Here is a 20,364-nt window from a genome sequence, read left to right as displayed (position 1 = left end):
TAAGCCTCCCCAATTTTATGACAGTCAGACGTAGTCCCTGCTGATGACGATGTAGGCTGTTCTGAAAAGCTTGGAATTTTATACAGATTTGACGTGGCAAGTTAACAGAACTTTTTATCCATGTGAGTAAAATTATTGTGTAAAACTCAGAGGTGAGCATCTTACAGAAATCTCTTCAGGGTCCTTGGGAGTCTTACACTTACATGTCAATACATTCACTCCCTAAAAGCACTTATTGTTAATAATAGGGGTAATTTTACTATGTTCAGTGGAATGAACTTGCAAAATACTAGAAGTAAAAATAATGTCCCTGTAGACTATGCATCTGTGCCTACAGTTCAGAATGGAATTTTATATTCTGATACAAAAGTCTTTAACAGGTTGCTGCTAGACATATGGCAGAACACTGGAAATACCAATACATTAAAAAAATAAAAAGTAAATTATTATTTTATTAGCCTCTTTTTCTGTAATTAATTATAATTAAGCATAATGTTTTGACTCAAGGATGCATCTGCTGGTTAACACTACGGTTCATACTAAACAGAATTTTAACGTTTCTGTTATATGTGAGGTTGACAGTATTCTTGGTAAAAATTATAAAATGCTTTGTATGAAGTATGAGAGAAAAACAGCGATAAAAAACTATTTATAGCAGCCAGAACTATTAGTTACTTCCAGTGGGAAGAAGGATATGTTTTGGAAGATTGGGAACAAGCGGAAGATCATTTACACAAGCTGTGTAGAACACTAGTGTGAGCCAATCATGAGTACTGCTCAAGTGTTTGAGATCCCCCATCAGGCGATATTAAAAGAGCACATTGAAGCAACTCAGGGGCGGGCTGCTAGATAGGTTACCAGTAGGTTCAAACAACATCCAAGTAATACGAAAATGCTTGGTGAACCCATGAGAATCCCTGGAGGGAAGACAAGATTATATTTGTGGAATACAACTAACAAAATTTAGAGAATCAGCATTTAAAGCTGATCGCAGAACAATTTCACCACCACTGATGTATATTTTGCAAATGGGCTATGAAGATTTGAGAAATGAAGGCTCATATGGAGACATATAGGCAGCCTTATTTCTTTCACTCTATTTGCGAGCAGAACAGGAAAGGAAATGATTTGTAGTGGTACAAGGTATCCTCTGCCATGCACCCTTTAGTTGCTTGAGTAGTGTGTGTATATATATATATATATATATATATATTAAAACATGGAAGAAAATTTAAAAAATATTGGTTGAAACTAACCTAAAACTTCATGACTTAATTCATATGTTTTGTTACACATTTAACTGTATCTGATATTCTGATAATCAGTGACTTGCATCTCTAACATTCTACAATTTGGCGATCTGCGTATTGCTTAGATCTATTAATAATTCCTCTTTTAACTCTTGTTTATCAAAAAGCCACTTAAAATGAACTGTATTTTAAGAAACTACATCTAGGAAGATGTGACTGGCAAATAGCTGTTTGTTTACAGATCAATAATGTTCAAAATTAAAGCATAGCGGTGACACAGATTGGTTGTAGTAACAAGCGTATCTGTAGCGTAATCTGAGGTCAACATCATGTTGAAAGGTAATAATTTTGCTGACAGTTGTTAATCCCAAATGTGAAATAAAGATTGTGGTAACACACATTCGTGTGGTATTGCCTCGTATTTTGTTTACGCCATATTTAACTGCACTTTTCCATGTTTAACGCAGTTTTCATAATAAAAATTAAAACTACTTGGGGATTAGCGAAAAGATGTCTTACACAATGAACAAGCATCCGAGGTGTGTTTTGATGCATATTACGTCCATATATTTTACACAAACCGCAAAAATGGAAGCGGCGTTCCGCTACGTAACTTTTACCCATATCTGATCCGTCTTTTCCCATTTGCTATTGCTGGTATGGATGCAAAGACAAATTCGTAGTTAAGCATTGCAACTTCTGAGTAGCAGTTACATTAATAAGCTCCACTTAATATGTTAAAAAACATATAGACATACTGTGCTGAATAATTCTCATAACGAAAGCTTCATTCAAGCAATCTCTATCGACTTGACGTTCCAAAATAACAGCTGGGGGCAGATCTGTATAGACGCTCGCTCAACATACGAGGCGCACGAGAAGACTTTCATCGGCCACGGTCATCAGGTGACTGGCGTCACTTATATCAATACAGCTGCTTACAGGTTTGGTCTCCAGCCGGTGCTGTCACGCTTTCGGCGCTTCTGATTACGTCATGAAGCAAGCCCACGAGACGCACTTTCCAAAGAGAGAGGCAGCTTCATTGCTTTGAATATCTTTATCGAGATCATTGCATGGATCCATAGGAGTCTGCGGTTGATGTTGGCAGGACTGTATACTCTGTGTTGCCGCGCTTTTTACTCATTCAAGCGTTGTTTGTTGAAGGCGTTTTGACGTGTTGGTAACGTGCACGTGTAGTAGGAGAACAGTAAAAATGTTTGTGAAAGTTAGAGGCCCTGATTGTCAAAGAATGGAAATAATAACCATCACATTGTTGATGCCTGTCAAAGAGTTGAAAGAAAAAGTCGGCAAACTCTTTGACGTGGAGCCAGCAAAACAGCGTCTTATCTATCGCGGGAAGCAAGTAAGTTATTTTGTTTGCTTTATCATTTATCCATTTCGTGGTGGTTATACCTAACTTTAGTTGTTTTAATTCACTTTAGTTGGAGGACGAATACAAACTGTTCGATTATGGCGTGCAAATGAATGAAGTGCTGCAATTAATTGTAAAACAAAATGTGACTCAGAAGGAAGAGGTTAAAGAAATTCAGGAGCCACCGCTCAGTACAGAGAAACGTGTAAGTATGCATGTATATGTATGTTCATCATAATGGAACTTTGTGTTTAGTTCCTGAATTAGACTGTGGTAATAAATAGGCCTTTTGTTAAGGGTGCAGCTGTAGATGTTTCGTACGAAGCAGAAGTCAGTAGTTTGATATGGATAGGTCAGAACGATTGGCACCCAACTGGTCTTTACATGGAAATGAAATACCTAACTCACCAAGTGTTAGCGACATACGAAAATAGAATCAGCTCAAAATTTTTTGGTAATTGCAACACTTTTGTGTCTGATAGACTGCTTGATATTTCTGGTAGTGATTAGTTCGAAAACAATCTCAAGCATTATTGTTTTGTGTATACTAGACAGCTATAGTTCTGGACAATCTACGTAATAAGTTCATTGTGAAATCCTTTGCGTTTACAGGATAAAATGCTGGAATGAGGAATCTTAATTTTGTTTTGTTTGTGAGCTTTTGCCAAACAATTATTTTGTTTATTTGGGCGTCAGAAACATAATATTGAAAAATTATAAATCATGTAGGTATAATTTTTGAAAGACCCTGCTCAGTGTTTTTCTTGTACTAGTGAGTTACTTATTGGTAGAGAAAGATACTGATAATTTCCGGGCTGCATGGGAAACACAAAGTAGTCCAACCCTACCATATCCTAAGAATGGAGGGAGGACTCTGCTGATAGCTCGTCACGCTCATAGAATTTAAAATGTTTTTGCCTTTGCCCTCCTCATCTGGCTGGGGAAGGAACTAAGAGTTTGGAAATTTGGAAATACAGAAGCGTCCGATCTTACCCGTCGGCTTTGACCCATGACGTCACAAATACCGCGGAAACGACCATAAACAACAATTCCAATATGGCGGATATAAAAACATGGAATACGTATTGTAAACACTGAAATACACAAGTTTCACAAAAAGCCTAATGACTGTAACGGGACAAGCGTGGGAAATTGGGGGTTTTTGGGTGGGGAGAAACTAAATATGTCGTTATGCGGTGGGGGGAGTCTGCAGTGCCCCCCCATCCCCCCACAGGCTTCATTAGTGTCAAATCAATATTTTCGAATCATAGGCGGCCGCTGCCGCGGCCGCATTCCAAAAAAAAAACTCCCAACCTAACCTCAAGTGGGCTACGCTACAGATCAATATGTTCATCAAATTGCTTCATATTACGTATACATGTTCTTTAAACAAGAGTACATCAAACCATGTATTAGGTTTTCCGCGCCGTAATGACGTCACACACCACAACACGCTTACGTCACGGGTCAAAGCCGACGAGTAAGATCGGACCTTTCTGTTGACCCGGAAATTTTTTTTCCAAGTTTTAAATGTGTCTGACAGCAGTATTGGAATTTCAATTTTGAAGGTGAGTACTGATCAGTCCAGAAGGCTCTCCTTATTGTTTGGTGTGTAAATGAATGAGTCCACATAGCCCTGGTGTAAGACACATTCCTCTTATATCTTGATTTGAATTCAACTGAGATATGATATGACGTGCGCCTTCTCAGCAGTATTGTTTGATGTGTGTATGTTAAGAATAAATTTTCAAAAGTGTCCCAATAAGCTGTCATTTTCACAGGACAATGTCTTGTGTAGTCTGCAGCAGAAGTGTCAGATTGTTAATCCAGCGGACTTTCATGCAGGCCTAGTCTGCAGCATGTAACCAGTCCACTAGGAAGTTTTTTCCAGATCTGTGGTGTTTCAACACTTACATTCAATCACTCTCCAGCCACAATTATTCTCCTCAGATTTCACACTGTACACAACTCTCGGATGCAGAGATTTTTGTTGTTGTAAGAACTAGCAAGTGTTCAGTGTGGGTAATGTAAGACTGTCAGTAAGTCGCATTTTAGTTGAATACATTGTTATACTGCTGAATGTGGTTTGTCAACAGACTTGCCCTGAGACTTGGGTGCCTCCTGTTGTGATCAGTAATGTGAAAAATGTCAAGAGTCCTCATCTGCTGGAAGCATTAGCCTGGCTGTAATTTGTTAGCGATAAGTTGCGAAAACACGCTTGACTTCTTAGCCACAAACAATCCAGAGCTGATAGAGAGCATCATGACTGATACAGGGATTAGTGATCACAAGGTCGTTGTAGCTGGCTCAATACCGTTTCTTCCAAATCCACCAGAAACAAACGCAAAATAATTTTATTTAAAAAAAGCGGATAAAGTGTCACTAGAAGCCTTCCTAAGAGACAATCTCCATTCCTTCCAAACTGACTATTCAAAGATATAGTAGCAACAGCAATTGAGAGATTCATACCTCATAAATTGGTAAGAGATGGAACTGATCCCCCATGGTACACAAAACAGGTCCGAACGCTGTTGCAGAGGCAACGGAAAAAGCATGCGAAGTTCAGAAGAATGCGAAATACTGAAGATTGGCTAAAATTTACAGACGCGCGAAATTTGGCACGGACTTCAATGCGAGATGCCTTTAATAGGTTCCACAACGAAACATTGTCTCGAAATTTGGTAGAAAATCCGAAGAAATTCTGGTCGTATGTAAAGTACACAAGCGGCAAGATGCAGTCAATACCTTCGCTGTGCAGTGCCGATGGTACTGTTACCGACGACTGTGCCTCTGAAGCGGAGTTATTGAACGCAGTTTTCCGAAATTTCTTCACCAGGGAAGATGAATGGAATATTCCAGAATTTGAAACACAAACAGCTGCTAGCATGAGTTTCTTAGAAGTAGATACCTTAGGGGTTGCGAAGCAACTCAAATCGCTTGATACGGGCAAGTCTTCAGGTCCAGATTGTATACCGATTAGGTTCCTTTCAGATTACGCTGATACAATAGCTCCCTACTTAGCACTCACATACAACCGCTCGCTCACCGATAGATCTGTACCTACAGATTGGAAAATTGCGCAGGTCGCACCAGTGTTTAAGAAGGGTAGTAGGAGTAATTCATCCAACTACAGACCTATATCATTGACGGTTTGCAGTAGGGTTTTGGAGCATATACTGTATTCAAACATTATGAATCACCTCGAAGGGAACGATCTATTGATACGAAATCAGCATGGTTTCAGAAAACATCGTTCTTGTGCAACGCAGCTAGCTCTTTATTTGCACGAAGTAATGGCCGCTATCGACAGGGGATCTCAAATTGATTCCGTATTTCTAGATTTCCAGAAAGCTTTTGACACCGTTCCTCACAAGCGACTTCTAATCAAGCTGCGGGCCTATGGGGTATCGTCTCAGTTGTGCGACTGGATTCGTGATTTCCTGTCAGGAAGGTCGCAGTTCGTAGTAATAGAAGGCAAATAGTCGAGTAAAACTGAAGTGATATCAGGTGTTCCCCAGGGAAGCGTCCTGGGACCTCTGCTGTTTCTGATGTATGTAAATGACCTGGGTGACAATCTGAGCAGTTCTCTTAGGTTGTTCGCAGATGATGCTGTAATTTACTGTCTAGTAAGGTCATTCGAAGACCAGTATCAGTTGCAAAGTGATTTAGAAAATATTGCTGTATGGTGTGGCAGGTGGCAGTTGACGCTAAATAACGAAAAGTGTGAGGTGATCCACAGGAGTTCCAAAAGAAAGCCGTTGGAATTCGATTACTCGATAAATAGTACATTTCTCAAGGCTGTCAATTCAACTAAGTACCTGGGTGTTAAAATTACGAACAACTTCAGTTGGAAAGACCACATAGATAATATTGTGGAAAAGGCGAGCCAAAGGTTGCATTTCATTGGCAGGACACTTAGAAGATGCAACAAGTCCACTAAAGAGACAGCTTACACTACACTCGTTCGTCCTTTGTTAGAATATTGCTGCGCGGTGTGGGATCCTTACCAGGTGGGATTGACGGAGGACATCGAAAGGGTGCAAAAAAGGGCAGCTCGTTTTGTATTATCACGTAGTAGGGGAGAGAGTGTGGCAGATATGATACGCGAATTGGGATGGAAGTCATTAAAGCAAATACGTTTTTCGTCACGGCGAGATCTACTTACGAAATTTCAGTCACCAACTTACGCGAAAATATTTTGTTGAGCCCAACATACATAGGTAGGAGTGGTCATCAAAATAAAATAAGAGAAATCAGAGCTCGAACAGAAAGGTTTAGGTGTTCGTTTTTCCCGCGCGCTGTTCGGGAGTGGAATGGTAGAGAGATAGTATGATTGTGGTTCGACGAACCCTCTGCCAAGCACTTAAATGTGAATTGCAGAGTAGTCATGTAGATGTATATGAAGTATTTCTTGTTTACAAAATTCATGCCATTTTATATATCCTCCATTTTTAGCATTTGTATTTACTTTTTATGATTCTACTTCGTTAGAGTGTTTGCTAATTAATTTCCACACCACTGTGCTATTTCTCAAGCCTAATGTACAAACTCAAATCTTGAAAATGTAAATAAAAATGTTTGAACAATTGTTAACCGAGTGTCTTTAAATGTACTTTCATTAGATCTGATAAAGTAGAATACATGTCTTGAGGTATGAGAGGATGTGTCAGCTGCTGGTTCTATATAGACAATGAAAGCAGCAGGCAGACAATCTTTTGTAGAAAGAGAAGAGAGAATATTTTTGTATTTGTTGGCTTCATCAAATCATCATCTTCCTTCAAACCTACACCTTAGGCTATACTGCCAATCAGTGTCACCACAACCTTCATTCAGAGTATGAATTAAAATGGCATTGAAAGGTGAAAGCAGAAAGAATGGTTTCAAGTTCGGCACTAGAAATGCAGTGCCTCTTTTTGCATCTCCCATTGCTTACATGAAACTGTCATTCCATTGCCTATAGAAAACTAATGCCGGGATGGTTCCTTTGAAAGGGCATGGCCGACTTCCTTCCCCATCCTTCCCTAATCCGATGAGACCGATGACCTCGCCGTCTGGTCTCCTTCCCCAAACAACCCAACCCCAACCCTATAGAAAACTGACTATGAGCAATGATCCCTACATTGACTTTAGCACATTAAAAAAAAAATGAGAGGTAAGATCAGTAAAAGAAACAGAATATTGTAAATTCTGGGGTGTTTCTATTGATTAGAACCAGAAGTGTAAGTCATGTATTATAGATCTAAAGTGTGTAAGCTCCACAACTTTTGCAGTGTGAAAAACAGCAGATTTTTGGAGATGTCAAAGTTGACAGGCTTTTTATATTCATTCACTAAAAATGACTTCATATACTGGGATAGCTCTCCATTGAGGAATAAAGTGTTTGTTGAATACAGGTAGATGTCAATGAGGATAATATGCGATGTCTTATCTATTACCTATTGGCAGCTGGCTCTTTTAACACTTGTGTGCTGACAGCCTCACAGAACATTTACTTCTGTATGAATTTTGATGTCAGTAATTAATTGTAATTCAGAAACAGTGACTTCTATGAATGTAAATCTAGGAGAAATCACTTTCGTTGTGAGCAAGGTGTTGAGCCATACAAATTTTTGACCATTTTCCCAGTAATGTGAGGAATCTGAAAGATAATTAAGTTGACTGCAAACACACATTGCAGTGAAATCATGTCTACTTGACAGTTCCATCTACTCTATAAGAATTTCTGTTTTTTTTATTTTTTTTTTTTTATTTTATATATATATATATATATATATATATATATATATATATATATATATAGAGAGAGAGAGAGAGAGAGAGAGAGAGAGAGAGAGAGAGAGAGAGAGAGAGGGTGTGATAGAGAGTTCAACAATTCATTTTATTTCATTGTGAGAGGTCACAATTATGAATGTGGAATTGCAAACAATAACGAACTCATGCTGACCTATATCGGTCATCTGTCTTTGTTCTTCATTCGTTTCTGTGAAGCAGGATACTGAAAGGTTGAGTGCACAAAATGTGCACCATTTCAATCTGGAACACTTACCAGAACAACTCAGTCATTTGCTCACTATTATTTGTGAGAATACGTTATCTGAACCACATATTTGAGATTTATTTTAAGCAACATCTTTAAAACAAGCCACAAAAAGTAAATTGCTTATCCAGCATTGTGTGTGCAGTGTCCCTATCGTGGTTGACAGGATTCTCACAAAAGCATAGGATTAAATATGGTTGTTACCCTTCCTGATATGTGCAGGCCATTCAGCTAGGTTTGTACAAACACCAAGGGATTGTTTATACACTTAAAACAGCAGCACTGGTCAAATTGGTGATAGTTTCATGGCTATCCTTTTTATATTTTAATTAATGCTAACAAGGAGTCTAAATTACTAAACAGCCAAAACTGTGTTTGGTGCCCTTTCCTATCTTATAGGTTCCAGGGACAACAACATTTTGATTGTGTTTAAAATGCTGTTGTAATCTATTCATTAAGGGATGTAATCTTGGATTAAAAGTTTGGCACCTAAAGTCAAGTATTCAAGTTAGAAAACTGTGTACGTGTTTTGAGGCAGTGTAACTCACGCTGTGCAAAAAATTCATCCAGTATTTGAGGAGGAGAGCACTTAGATTTCTGACAAAATTTACACACAGTTTCAAAAACTTTTTCTCAGCAATATCCCCACAAAATAATGAAAGGATAATAGTTTATCACTGCTCAAGCAATAAAACTTGTCAGACTATTCATTTTAATTTCTTACTGCTGTACTACTAACTCTATTTGCAGCAGCACATTTTGCAGATACTGTTGCAGATACTACTCAATATAGTGGCGCAGTGGTTAGACACTGGACTCGCATTCGGGAGGACGACGGTTCAATCCCGCGTCCGGCCATTCTGATTTAGGTTTTCCGTGATTTCCCTAAATCGCTCCAGGCAAATGCCGGGATGGTTCCTTTCAAAGGGCACGGCCGACTTCCTTCCCCATCCTTCCCTAATCCGATGAGACCGATGACCTCGCTGTCTGGTCTCCTTCCCCAAACCAACCAACCAACTACTCAATATACCTTCAATATTGTGTCATTGTGTAAGCAATAATTCAGGAGATATGACATATACCCGACCTTTGAGGGGCAGACATACAGACAGACTGGGGGCATGGTGATGAGAACCAGCATGTCTCCTTCCTGTGCCAACCTTTTCCTAGGTTGCATTAGGGGCTTTCCAGGGATCCACAAGCATTCAGCCACTGATTTAGTTTAGATACATGAGTGACATCTTTGCCTTATGGACTCATGGTGAGGTTGACCTGTGAAAACGTTCAGGTTCTTGACAAAAATTCTCCCAACTATATTTCACATAGTTCTAATCTGAATCCCGTGCCACTTTCCTTGATGTTTATCTTGTCCTCTCAAGAGGGCCAGTTACACACTTTTGTTCATGTTAAACCTACTAACAAACAATAGGACTTAACAAATTAATAGTTGCCACCCTTTCCATGTCAAACCTTTCCTGCCATGCAGCCTTGGCATTTGAGGCAAATGTATTTGTTCAGATGCAGACACTTTACAACAATATACCACCATTCTCACCTCAGCCTTCATTGGATGTAATAACCCCACCAGCCTAGCACAAAAGCAGACTTCCTAGACCATCACTACTGATACCTCATAATAATAATAATCCAGCTTAAGAGTGCATCTTGTCACTCAGTGTTAACCAACCTTGAATGTGTTTATCAGCTGCTTCAATGAGGCTGTAACTTCCGTAAAAGAAAAGTACCATGAAATGTGGTCCATTCATTCTGTCCAACATTTTGCTCACCATACCTAGAGTAGCTTTTGCTCCCCCCCCCCCTCCCCCCCCCCCTTCCAATTGCCGCAGTATCCTGCTCAGCCCCTATGTTCCACTGCACCCACGTCCCTGCCCTGTGGCTCTTTCCACTGTGACTGTCCTTGGTGTAAGACTTGCCCTAGGCACCCTTCTGCTACTACCTAGCATACCAGCCATCAACTGGCAAAGCATATACTATCAAAGGTGGAGCCACCTGTGAAATCGCACGTCATTACCAACTGTTATGTAAACACTGTTTGGCCTTTTACATCCGTATACCTACCACCAAGTCATCAATCAGACTGAATGGACATAATAGACAAAGTACACTTGGTTCTTGCCATCCACCTGGCCTTAATTTAAGTTCTCAGTATTTCTTCTCTGTAGCTTTTCCTTTCTTCACCCCCTTTTAGTTTCCGTATTTTATTTTGTGACTTCAGATGCAAATGCTTTACGGCAATACAGCACCATTTTCACCTCAGCCTCCTCCTCCACCATGTACAATGCACTTCTCTTTCCACTCTTATTAACTTTTGCATAGTGTTTTGTCAGTAATCTCTGTCTTGTTTATTAATCTTCCTTCCACCTTTAAGCTCTGTTTTTCAACTCTCATCTGGTGCAGTCCCCAAGGAAGTCTCCTCCTTATTCTATCCAGTAAGTCTCCTCTAACCCGGGTATCTCTGTGACACTTCCAAACTCTCCCCATTTCTGAAAACTCGCGATTCCTTTTCTTCCATTGCTCTTTATTCCCCTCCAATCCTTCCACCAGGAGGAGGAGGAGCCACTGACTCCGAAAGCTTGATGAGTGGATTCTATATCTGTCCAATTACATTATACTGACAAAAACATTGAGAGTCATGAAACAGATGGGAGCTAAGTTCTTTAAAGAACCAGAAGTGAGGGGGAGTGGAGGTTACTGGCTGCCTTGGAGTTAGTTTCGTACATTTTTCACTCATAAGTTCCTTGCGGGTGTTGCGTAATTCATTAAATTTGTTCTTGTAGTTTGACATCCTGCACTGATGTTTTAGTTTATTTCTCACTGGTTCGTCTTCATTATTTGCTCTTCTGCTGGTTACTGGAAATACTATCACTTTTCACATGGTCATATCTTAGTTATTTGCTGAGATGCCGCAGAACTGCTTATGGCTGTATGACGACCTGTGTGAGGCTGCTTTATTTGATTAGTTTCTAACCATCTGCTCCAGTATATCCACCCCATATTGAATTTGATATAAATTTCTGCTGTTTCCAGAGGATGTTTTCAATTGTTCCCAATTTCTGAAGCATACTGAGAACAAAAACATTTTTATTTTCTTGCCTTGATAAATGGACAGGGTTATCTTTTGGTGCTTTTCATTTGTACAAAGATGGGAATAACTATTTATCATCATATTACTTCCACTTCTACGAAGTGGTGCCATAAGCTTTATGACAGTATGTTGGGAAAGGGTTCAGTTCTATGGCTGGTTTTCATTCATTCCCAGATATGAAAACCTGTTGAACATATATTTGGTGTGAATATCTGCTACTAATCAAAATTTGATGCCAAATTTATCTAACATACTAGCCATGTACTGTTAAGTCAGGGTGTGGCCTTAGTGGGGAAGAGTTGCTTATCAGTTGCAGTTTCAACCATTTAAGTTCCCTGATTTCAAAGCATAAAATTTTCATAATGTCTCTTAATCAGTCTCTTGTGCATGCATTGTCCAATAATTTTGGTCCCTCAGTTTTCTGACCAAACACACTCTAGATTTCCTCGGTGAAGGAAGAAAAACAAGTTACAGGAGTACTCTAGATTAGAAAGATATATGCGCCATGTGTTGCTTCCAATTTTCCTGTGGCCTTTCTCTGTGTGCCCAGTATATTATTGTCGTATACAAACAGTTGCCATGAACTAGCAGTGCTTTGAGTGTTGATCTTTAGCTTCACAGGTGGTATTAATGCAATTTCCTATACAAAAACAAAATTTTTGTTTTTATATTCTTCCACACTCAATCAAACTAATGGTCCATCTCCCATCCTGCCAAGTCTTTTCAGAGTCCTTAATGGCCCACAAAAACATGACGGATCTCTTCCGCGGTTGTTTACAATCTCAGGTGTTTCTGAATGATATGCCAATTTTAATCGAGGATTTTCCTTTCCTGCTGTAACAATCATTGATGTAATTTCTCTAGACACATCACACTGCTTTCATGAGATCAACATTACATGGAATATAATCATCACTACTAGTTTCTACTTGTTTTTCAGTTTTGCTACCTTTGAACTCTTACTTTGAAGTACTGTACCTATGTAAATTTTCCCTTGCTTCATTGCTCAGGAGCTTCGGCGTACCCTGTAGCATCATGTGGCGGTCACAAGAAGGGCTGTCGAGTAGTTCTGGTACGCTGATAACATAGATGTGTAAAGAAACGTTACATGGCCAAAGTGGTGGCTGCTTTTTGTACAATAAGAGATAAAAACCAGTAAATACAGCTACTGGGCTATAATTTCTACACTGACTAAAAAGTCACAAAATTTCAAAGTTTTATGAGGAAACATTGTGTCTTTATATCACAACATCATCTATACAGAGGCCAGACAAAAATACAGAAACACAGCAAGAAATGCATGCTTGGACACATGCTGATAGTAGCCATGCCTGCAGGTATTGCTGTTGTACTTGACCATGAACTGACCCTGTGCAGTGGACCTTAATACATTGCAAGTGTCAGTTGTGGTCAGAACAATGTTCTGTGTAGCTGTGAGTGCATCATGTCGGAGCTCAGTGAATTCGAATGTGGATGAATTGTTGATGCTCGTATGGGTGGAGCGGCTGTAACCGACGTAGCCAAAGGGTTTGGTATTTCAGGAGGCACCATAACGAAGATTTGAATCACATACAGGGAAGTTGGAAAAACATGATTCGCTAAGTCACGTGTGTGGTGAATTACAGTAACAGATTGTCATTGAAGAGAATTGTGATGAAAAATGACGACAGCTGCAAAAGTCACCCCAGAACTGAATGTCGCTCTCGATAACCATGTCAGCAGCAAATTTTTAGTTGATGTTTAGGTGAAAATGTGGTGTCGAAACCATAAAACCTGGACTGTGGAGCAATGGAAGAAAACCATTTGGTCACACTGTTTCCAACTTGTGGCCGAGTTTATCTCGTTTACGCTGACCCGAGACTGTGATGCAGACTGCTTAGTGCCAAGAATGAAACATCGTGAGGGTTTGGTGATGATGTTGGCAGCCAGATGTGATATTTCTTAGGCTCCACAGTTACTCTGCAAGGTTGCAGTACTTCGGAGGATTATGTGACCGTTTTGGCTGATAAGGTGCATCTCGTGGTACAATATTTGTTCCCTAATGGTGGTGATGTGTTCCAGGAAGACACGAGCCCCAATTTGCATGGCCTACATCATCTGTGACTGGTTTTGTGAGCATGAGGACAAATTGTCGCATTTCCCCTGGTCACCACTGTGTCCAGATTTCATTATTATTGAGTGTTTGTGATATACTTAGAAGTGTGCCAGATCTCATCCACCCATCATCGTTACCTTAACTTGCCACTATTTTGCGGAAAGAACTGTATAAGATTCCCTTGAAAACTATATGTGTCCTGCATTTATCCACCATGAGATGACTGAAAGCTGTTTTTAATGCCAATGATTTTCTTACACTGTATTGGGCATGGTATTATGTTGTGTTCTTGATGTTTTCATACTTAGTTGTCCATTTACAGTTCCCCCTTTCCTGTTCCAGTCACGAATTTTTGCCATCAAACACATTTCGTTCTATCGATACAAAACATCATCATTGTTCTATAATGAAACGTATCTATGATTTGGCTTGCTTTCTTGATCTAAAATCAGTTCATTACAAAAGATGTTGATTTTGCCTATGCTATTTTTTGTTCAACTTTCTCTCACATCAGGAAAAGCCGTACACTTGTATGTTTTGAAGGTATTCCCCATTTGGCAATGCTCTTTTCCACATAACCCATGTTGTTTTGCAGAACTATACATTCCTGAATGTGAAACATGACCTTATGTAACACCAATAGTTTTTGTTTGCGTACTTCTTGATAAACGTGCTATATGGGTTTTGTTCGAGGTGTGTTGCCAGCTTAAGTGCGAGTTTTGGTTTTCCCTTGCTCTAAAAATGTTCTCTTCCGCTGAGAATTGTCATACGTGTGTTATGTTGTTTAATTACATTACTATGTATTTATTCAGTGTGTAAGTGAAACTAAGAAATATTGGTGAAGTTAAAAATCAAACCAGACAGATACCAACAATCTAGTATATACCAACTCAGTTGCAGGAACTCTGACAAAATCTACGTTGGGAAGACTGACAGAACATTTGAAACAAAATACAAAGAGCACAACAGAGTATCGAAATATAGTACAAACCACTCAACATTTGCAGACTACCTTGAACAGAAATATCATAAGCTATACGCAATAGAAAAACACCAGAAAAAAAACAGGCTTCTCATTACTTTTCAAGAAAACTTTCACATACACAAAGCATTGACACACTGTAAACAGTTACTTAATGACCAAGAAAATATTTAAAACTATACAATACAAAATCACTGAAAAATGCCCCTCTCTCTCTCTCTCTCTCTCTCTCTCTCTCTCTCTCTCTCTCTCTCTCTCTCGCCCCCCCCCCCCCCCTTCCAATTCACACCTCCATCCTCACACCTTTTCCCTGTCTCGTTACCAAATCACTCCCCATTTCTCTTCTTTACATCAGCTGTTCACCCATCTTTGGCTGCAGCCCCCCACTCCCTCCCCCCCTGTTAACCCTTGACTTTCAACTCCATCATTACTACTTTATTTCACAAATACATTGAATGGATACATGGTAACATAACGAAGCAACACAGTAGACATATGACAAGTTACAGAGTATTTTGGAGCAATACAAAGCCAAAACTAGCAAAGATTGATTTAAAATACCACTAACAAAGTCAAACGTGCCAATTCATGCAGCTTGTCTATGAAATTTTGTGCCTATGTGGACACACTCACGTTAGTTAAATTTGTCTTACTTCTAAACCTCGGGCTAGCATGCCTGTGTATAAAGTGCGCAAATCACGAATAACGTTGTATTGTACCATTCCATTCTTGTTTTACAATTAAGAGTCGGTACCTGTTCCTTCACTATTGCTTCAGCGAACACAGTGATAAGTTGTGTTCTCATGTATCCAAGTGAGCACCAGTAATATGAAATAGACAGCATACTAGGTGAGAAAAAATGTACAGTCTTCACAAGAAAATGACCCAGAATGATCCCACAATGAGGCAGTTATCTAGGAGATAATTAGTAATGAAGTAAGTGGTTGGCATAGATCTCCTGTAACTGTGTTGTTTAGTGTTTCTAGGGGGTCATGGCTGTGGAGTAACACTTGTACGCGGCAAGAGTGTGAGATAATGAAACTTTATTTTATTGTTGTGTAATTAAACCTTGAATTATCTCATATAAAGTAAGTTTATTTTATTGTTGTGTAATTAAACTGAGATTAAACTATGATTTTACTCATACATCTTTACTTTCATAACATATAGACAGCTATTCTTTACATGTTTACACAGCACGCCATGCACCTGCTCGTGTTATGAACAAATGTGATTAACACTTGGTGCGGTGCACTTTTGGGGCAAGTGAAAAGTTTCAACGGCATCATTAGCATGAGTGCCTGTAATGTAAAACTAAAATTACACTCTTGTACCCTCCATTGTTAAAAGTTTTTGGGAGAGTTATGAACATTGCTACATATTATGAATCCTTGACTTTTTCTTCTGTTGCAGCTGAAGAATCTGCCCAAAGTATCAGAGACAAAGCATTTTAAGGTGAGTACCATGTGTGTCTCAAAATACTTTTAGTTCAGTTGCGCATTGTATGTTAGGATAGGCTTCTTTGACCCATTGTATTATGTGAATGTTGGCTAGTTTTAAGTGCAGTATGTTGATAATATGGTGACAGTATTGTGGGGAAGGCGAAACAACACTTAGAAGATGCGAGAAACCCACTAAAGAGACAGCCTGCATTACACTTACCTGTCCTCTGCTGGAATGTTGCTGTGCGGTATGGGATCCTTACCTGGTAGGATTGACGGAGGACATCGAAAAAGTGCAAATAGGGGCAGCTCGTTTCGTGTTATCGTGTAGTAGGGGTGAGAGTGTCACTGATATAATACCCAAGTTGGGGTGGCAGTCACTGAAACAAAGGTGGCTTTCTTTGCGGTGAGATTTATTTACAAAATTTCAATCACCAACTTTCTCTTCTGAATGCGAAAATATTTTGTTGACACCCACCTACGTACGGGGTAATGATCATCGTAATAAAGTAAGAGAAATCAGAGCTCGAACAGAAGGATTTAGGTGTTCCATTTTCACACGCGCCGTTCAAGATTGGAATGGTAGGGAAGTAGTATGAAAACTGTTCGATGAACCATCTGCCAGGCACTTTAAGTGTGAATTGCAGGGTAACCATGTAGATGTAGATGTTTTGATGATGCAAGTATCCGCTATGTGTTGTTTTTTAGTCTTGTTTCTGTATGCATGTGCAGTTTGATATCATTCTGTTTCTTTCATGCCCCTACACCATTATGTAGCATGTGCATTATTAGTGATCCATTAAGCAACAAGAGGAATTTGTGTGGGCAATTATTTTGACTATGATATGTTTTACTTTGTTCCATTACTGTTTATTATAATGGATCATGTCGACACTATAGTCAAATCAGTAACATTGTCCCTCCCTTCTGGAAATAAAGTGTTAAATACATACTCTCATTTGATGATCTCCTTTTACAGTAAGTCTTTATTATTTCTGGCAGACACTTTGGTTAGTCTATCTATAGACTTATCTGGGGCAGGCATGTCTAATGGCCTATGTTGTTTAGGTATTATATGGATTATAGTCTGTATGGGTTCTTGTTTCTGTTCCCAGTTGCTTAATTTTGTATTTGCTATTATACCCATTGCTATTTGCTGTTGTGTATCTGGTATTCACTCATGATAGTGTACACTTCAGTTTTGCACATTCAGTCCAAAATGAGAGGTAAAAGCTGTTGTTCTTTGCTTGCATATTAGATGAAAAGCACATTTGTTTCTCCACCTGTAATGTCAATAATTGTTATATGTTAGCATATTGTATACAAATTCATGATGTTTTAACTTTTAAGTTCTCAAGTCAAATTTAAGCGCAATATTGAATTGTAATTTATGATTCCATTGATAAAACTGATGGCAATATTGCATCAAAATGGGCACATTGAATAAAATTTGATGAGCTGTGCTGATCTTCTCAGGTAGGCCAATTTGTCATTTTTTACTACTACATTGTTGTTAAGGTGATAATCACACCAATTTTTTTAAAAAAGTGAAATACTCTTATTGTATTGTAATGTTTTATTGTGAGAATGGTGAATTTATCATTTGCAGATTGGCGAATATGTTGACTTCGTGGATACCTTGATTGGAGCGTGGTTCCAAGGCAAGATTAAAAATATCTATGTGGAGAACCAGGCACGTTTTGACGCTTTCAGGAATGAAGTAGACCTTCCCACTCACAAAAATGGTATTTTCGAAGATAAAAGTACTGCCAACAAAGGCTCAGGTACATTTAAGAAGGATTCTAAAGAGGAAACTTCAGATGAAGAAATATACGAAACAGATAGTGGTCGTTGTAGTAGCCTCGGGATGGAAGAGAATGGAACAAAAGGTAATGAAGCCGCAGGGAATACACATGAGTCGAAAGGAACGGTGCAAGGAGAGTTGCAGGATAGTGCTCCCGACGCCTCCCCTGAGAAAACAAATGCGGCGAGTGACACTGAACATTCTGAAAGTGGGGACAGTGGACACTCCTCTCATACGTCAGTTAAGAAACCACCACAAAGGAATGAAGACGCCATGTCCAAGGGAGCTCCGGGTGATGAAACTAAGCTGGATGATGGCTGTGTGTACGAGATAACCAACCTCAAGTTAGTATGAATGCTTGCAGAGGTGATTTATTGCTCTAGTTGTAGCTTGGTTCACCTTAATGCATTTGAAGTCTGGTAATTAGCAACATAATGAGTTATTGCAAATAACTGAAGCAGTTTTAATACATGAACAGGTAGCATTTTCACCATGTATTTTGAGAACACACTAACCTTGTTTATAACACCTGGAAGATTGTGTTTTATGTTAAAATTCCATAACACCTGGTAAACCAGTATTAAGGATTTTATTTATTTATATGAGTTACTTCAGTTGTTATGACTTCTCCACAAGATGGGTTTTGAATGTACATTAAATTTTTGGTGTCATCATCTGGGGTATCATGCCTATAACATCACTCAAACTATGGAAAGCTTCTCTCAACATCCATAGAAATATGTTATGCCTTACATCTTTCAGTTTGGGATATAAATGAGAAAATAAAAAAATTTTCCTATTTATACTCCAAATTACAAGTCGGGAGGCATAACATATTTCTACAGGTATTGAGAGAAGACTGCCATAGTTTGAGAGTGATATTACATCTGTGACACTCCAGACACTGGCACTGAAACCTCAATGTGCATTCAAAAGCCATCTTGTAGGCAAATTTTTGTAATAGTTAAACTAGCTTGTATAAATCAATGTAATTTGTGCTATTGGTTTACCTAGGATTTTTTCAGTGTTGCCATAAAATGTCATTGTGTAGATGTTATAGATCCAGAGTAATGTATTATCAAGGAAGGGGGTGAAAATTCTGCCTGTTGCTGTCCGGATCCCATTGAAAATGAATCATACCAATATATTTTTAAACATAGTGAGAGAGGCAAGTCTTTCAACAGATGACTCAGTGGCTGCAGAACTAGACAAAAGGAGTTCGGGGGTAGAGCATAAAAGAGAGAGGGGGCGGGGAGGTAGAGATGTAGAGGAGATACAGGGAGAAGAGTAGAAAATGGGGGCGGGAAGAAAATGCCTGAGTAGGGGTGGGGGAAGTAGTTTGGACAACAGAATGAAAAATGTAAGGCAAGGCAGTGGGAAACAGGTTATCGGGTGTTAATGCCAGGCAGATTGTGAAAGTGCAGGAATATGCTGGAGGGAGAATTCCCATCTGTATAGATCAGACACTTGAGCTGAGAGTATCCAAATGACCTGTGTAGTGAAGCAGCTGGTGAAGTCATTGGGTTGTGACGTGCTGCATGTTCGGCAACTGGATGGTCAAGTTTGCGCTTTGCAGCAGTTTAGCCATGGCCATTTATGCAAATAGACAGTTGGTTACTTGTCGTGCCCACATAGAACTTTACACAGGAATTGCAGCATAACAGATACATTGGATGTTTCAAAATTAAGATTGGAGTTTTAAGACATTTTTAGCTGTTGAATGTAATAAATACTAAAAATCCTCAATACCCTGATATTCATTTTGAAACGCCCAATATAACGTGGCTGCTTTTGCATGTGGTGCTGCCATTTATATGGTAGCAGGTACCTGTCATTGCACTGTGATAGGATGTGGTGGATGGATGTGTGGGACAGGTTTTGCACCTGTGTAGACTATAATGGATTGGCCCTGGAACAAAGATGGATGAGAATATTCCACAGGTGGGTGGCGGAATGCTTCTTTGGGTGATGTGGGTAGGATTTTGGATAGGGTCTCCCTCATCTCAGGGCATGAAGAGAGGTTGTGATTGAGCTTTTCAAGCCTTGAGTGATCAGAGGAGTGCTGTTCAGTGTTTGGTTCAACATGTTTACTGGTGTCAGAAGAGACAATGACATGGGAGATCGTTTATTAATGAGCTGAATAGGATGTTGTGAAAAACATTTCTTCACAACACACGCCACAGACAAACGCCTACCAAAATCCCACATAGGACTTTGCTTGCAGCAGTTCCAGCCTCCCTTCAAACAGTGATCCTCTGCCCTTCCACCCAGTCTTC

At 39.3% G+C, this 20,364-nt stretch overlaps 1 protein-coding gene across 1 annotated transcript in view; it reads left to right on the top strand.

The window, feature by feature from the left end:
• The first annotated feature begins 2,406 nt into the window (after window positions 1-2,406).
• The window catches only part of LOC126210141 (E3 ubiquitin-protein ligase UHRF1-like), a 65,946-nt gene continuing 47,988 nt past the window's right edge, over window positions 2,407-20,364 (top strand). Inside the window, exons 1-4 of the mRNA XM_049939290.1 lie at window positions 2,407-2,613; window positions 2,693-2,827; window positions 16,256-16,297; window positions 17,894-18,432. Of these exons, the coding sequence (XP_049795247.1) occupies window positions 2,464-2,613; window positions 2,693-2,827; window positions 16,256-16,297; window positions 17,894-18,432 (866 nt within the window). The 5' untranslated portion in view covers window positions 2,407-2,463. The remainder of the gene's footprint in view (window positions 2,614-2,692; window positions 2,828-16,255; window positions 16,298-17,893; window positions 18,433-20,364) is intronic.

Source organism: Schistocerca nitens, chromosome 10 (genome assembly GCF_023898315.1).
Source record: "Schistocerca nitens isolate TAMUIC-IGC-003100 chromosome 10, iqSchNite1.1, whole genome shotgun sequence".
NCBI lineage: Eukaryota > Metazoa > Arthropoda > Insecta > Orthoptera > Acrididae > Schistocerca > Schistocerca nitens.
This window is presented reverse-complemented; position numbering and strand designations above follow the sequence as displayed.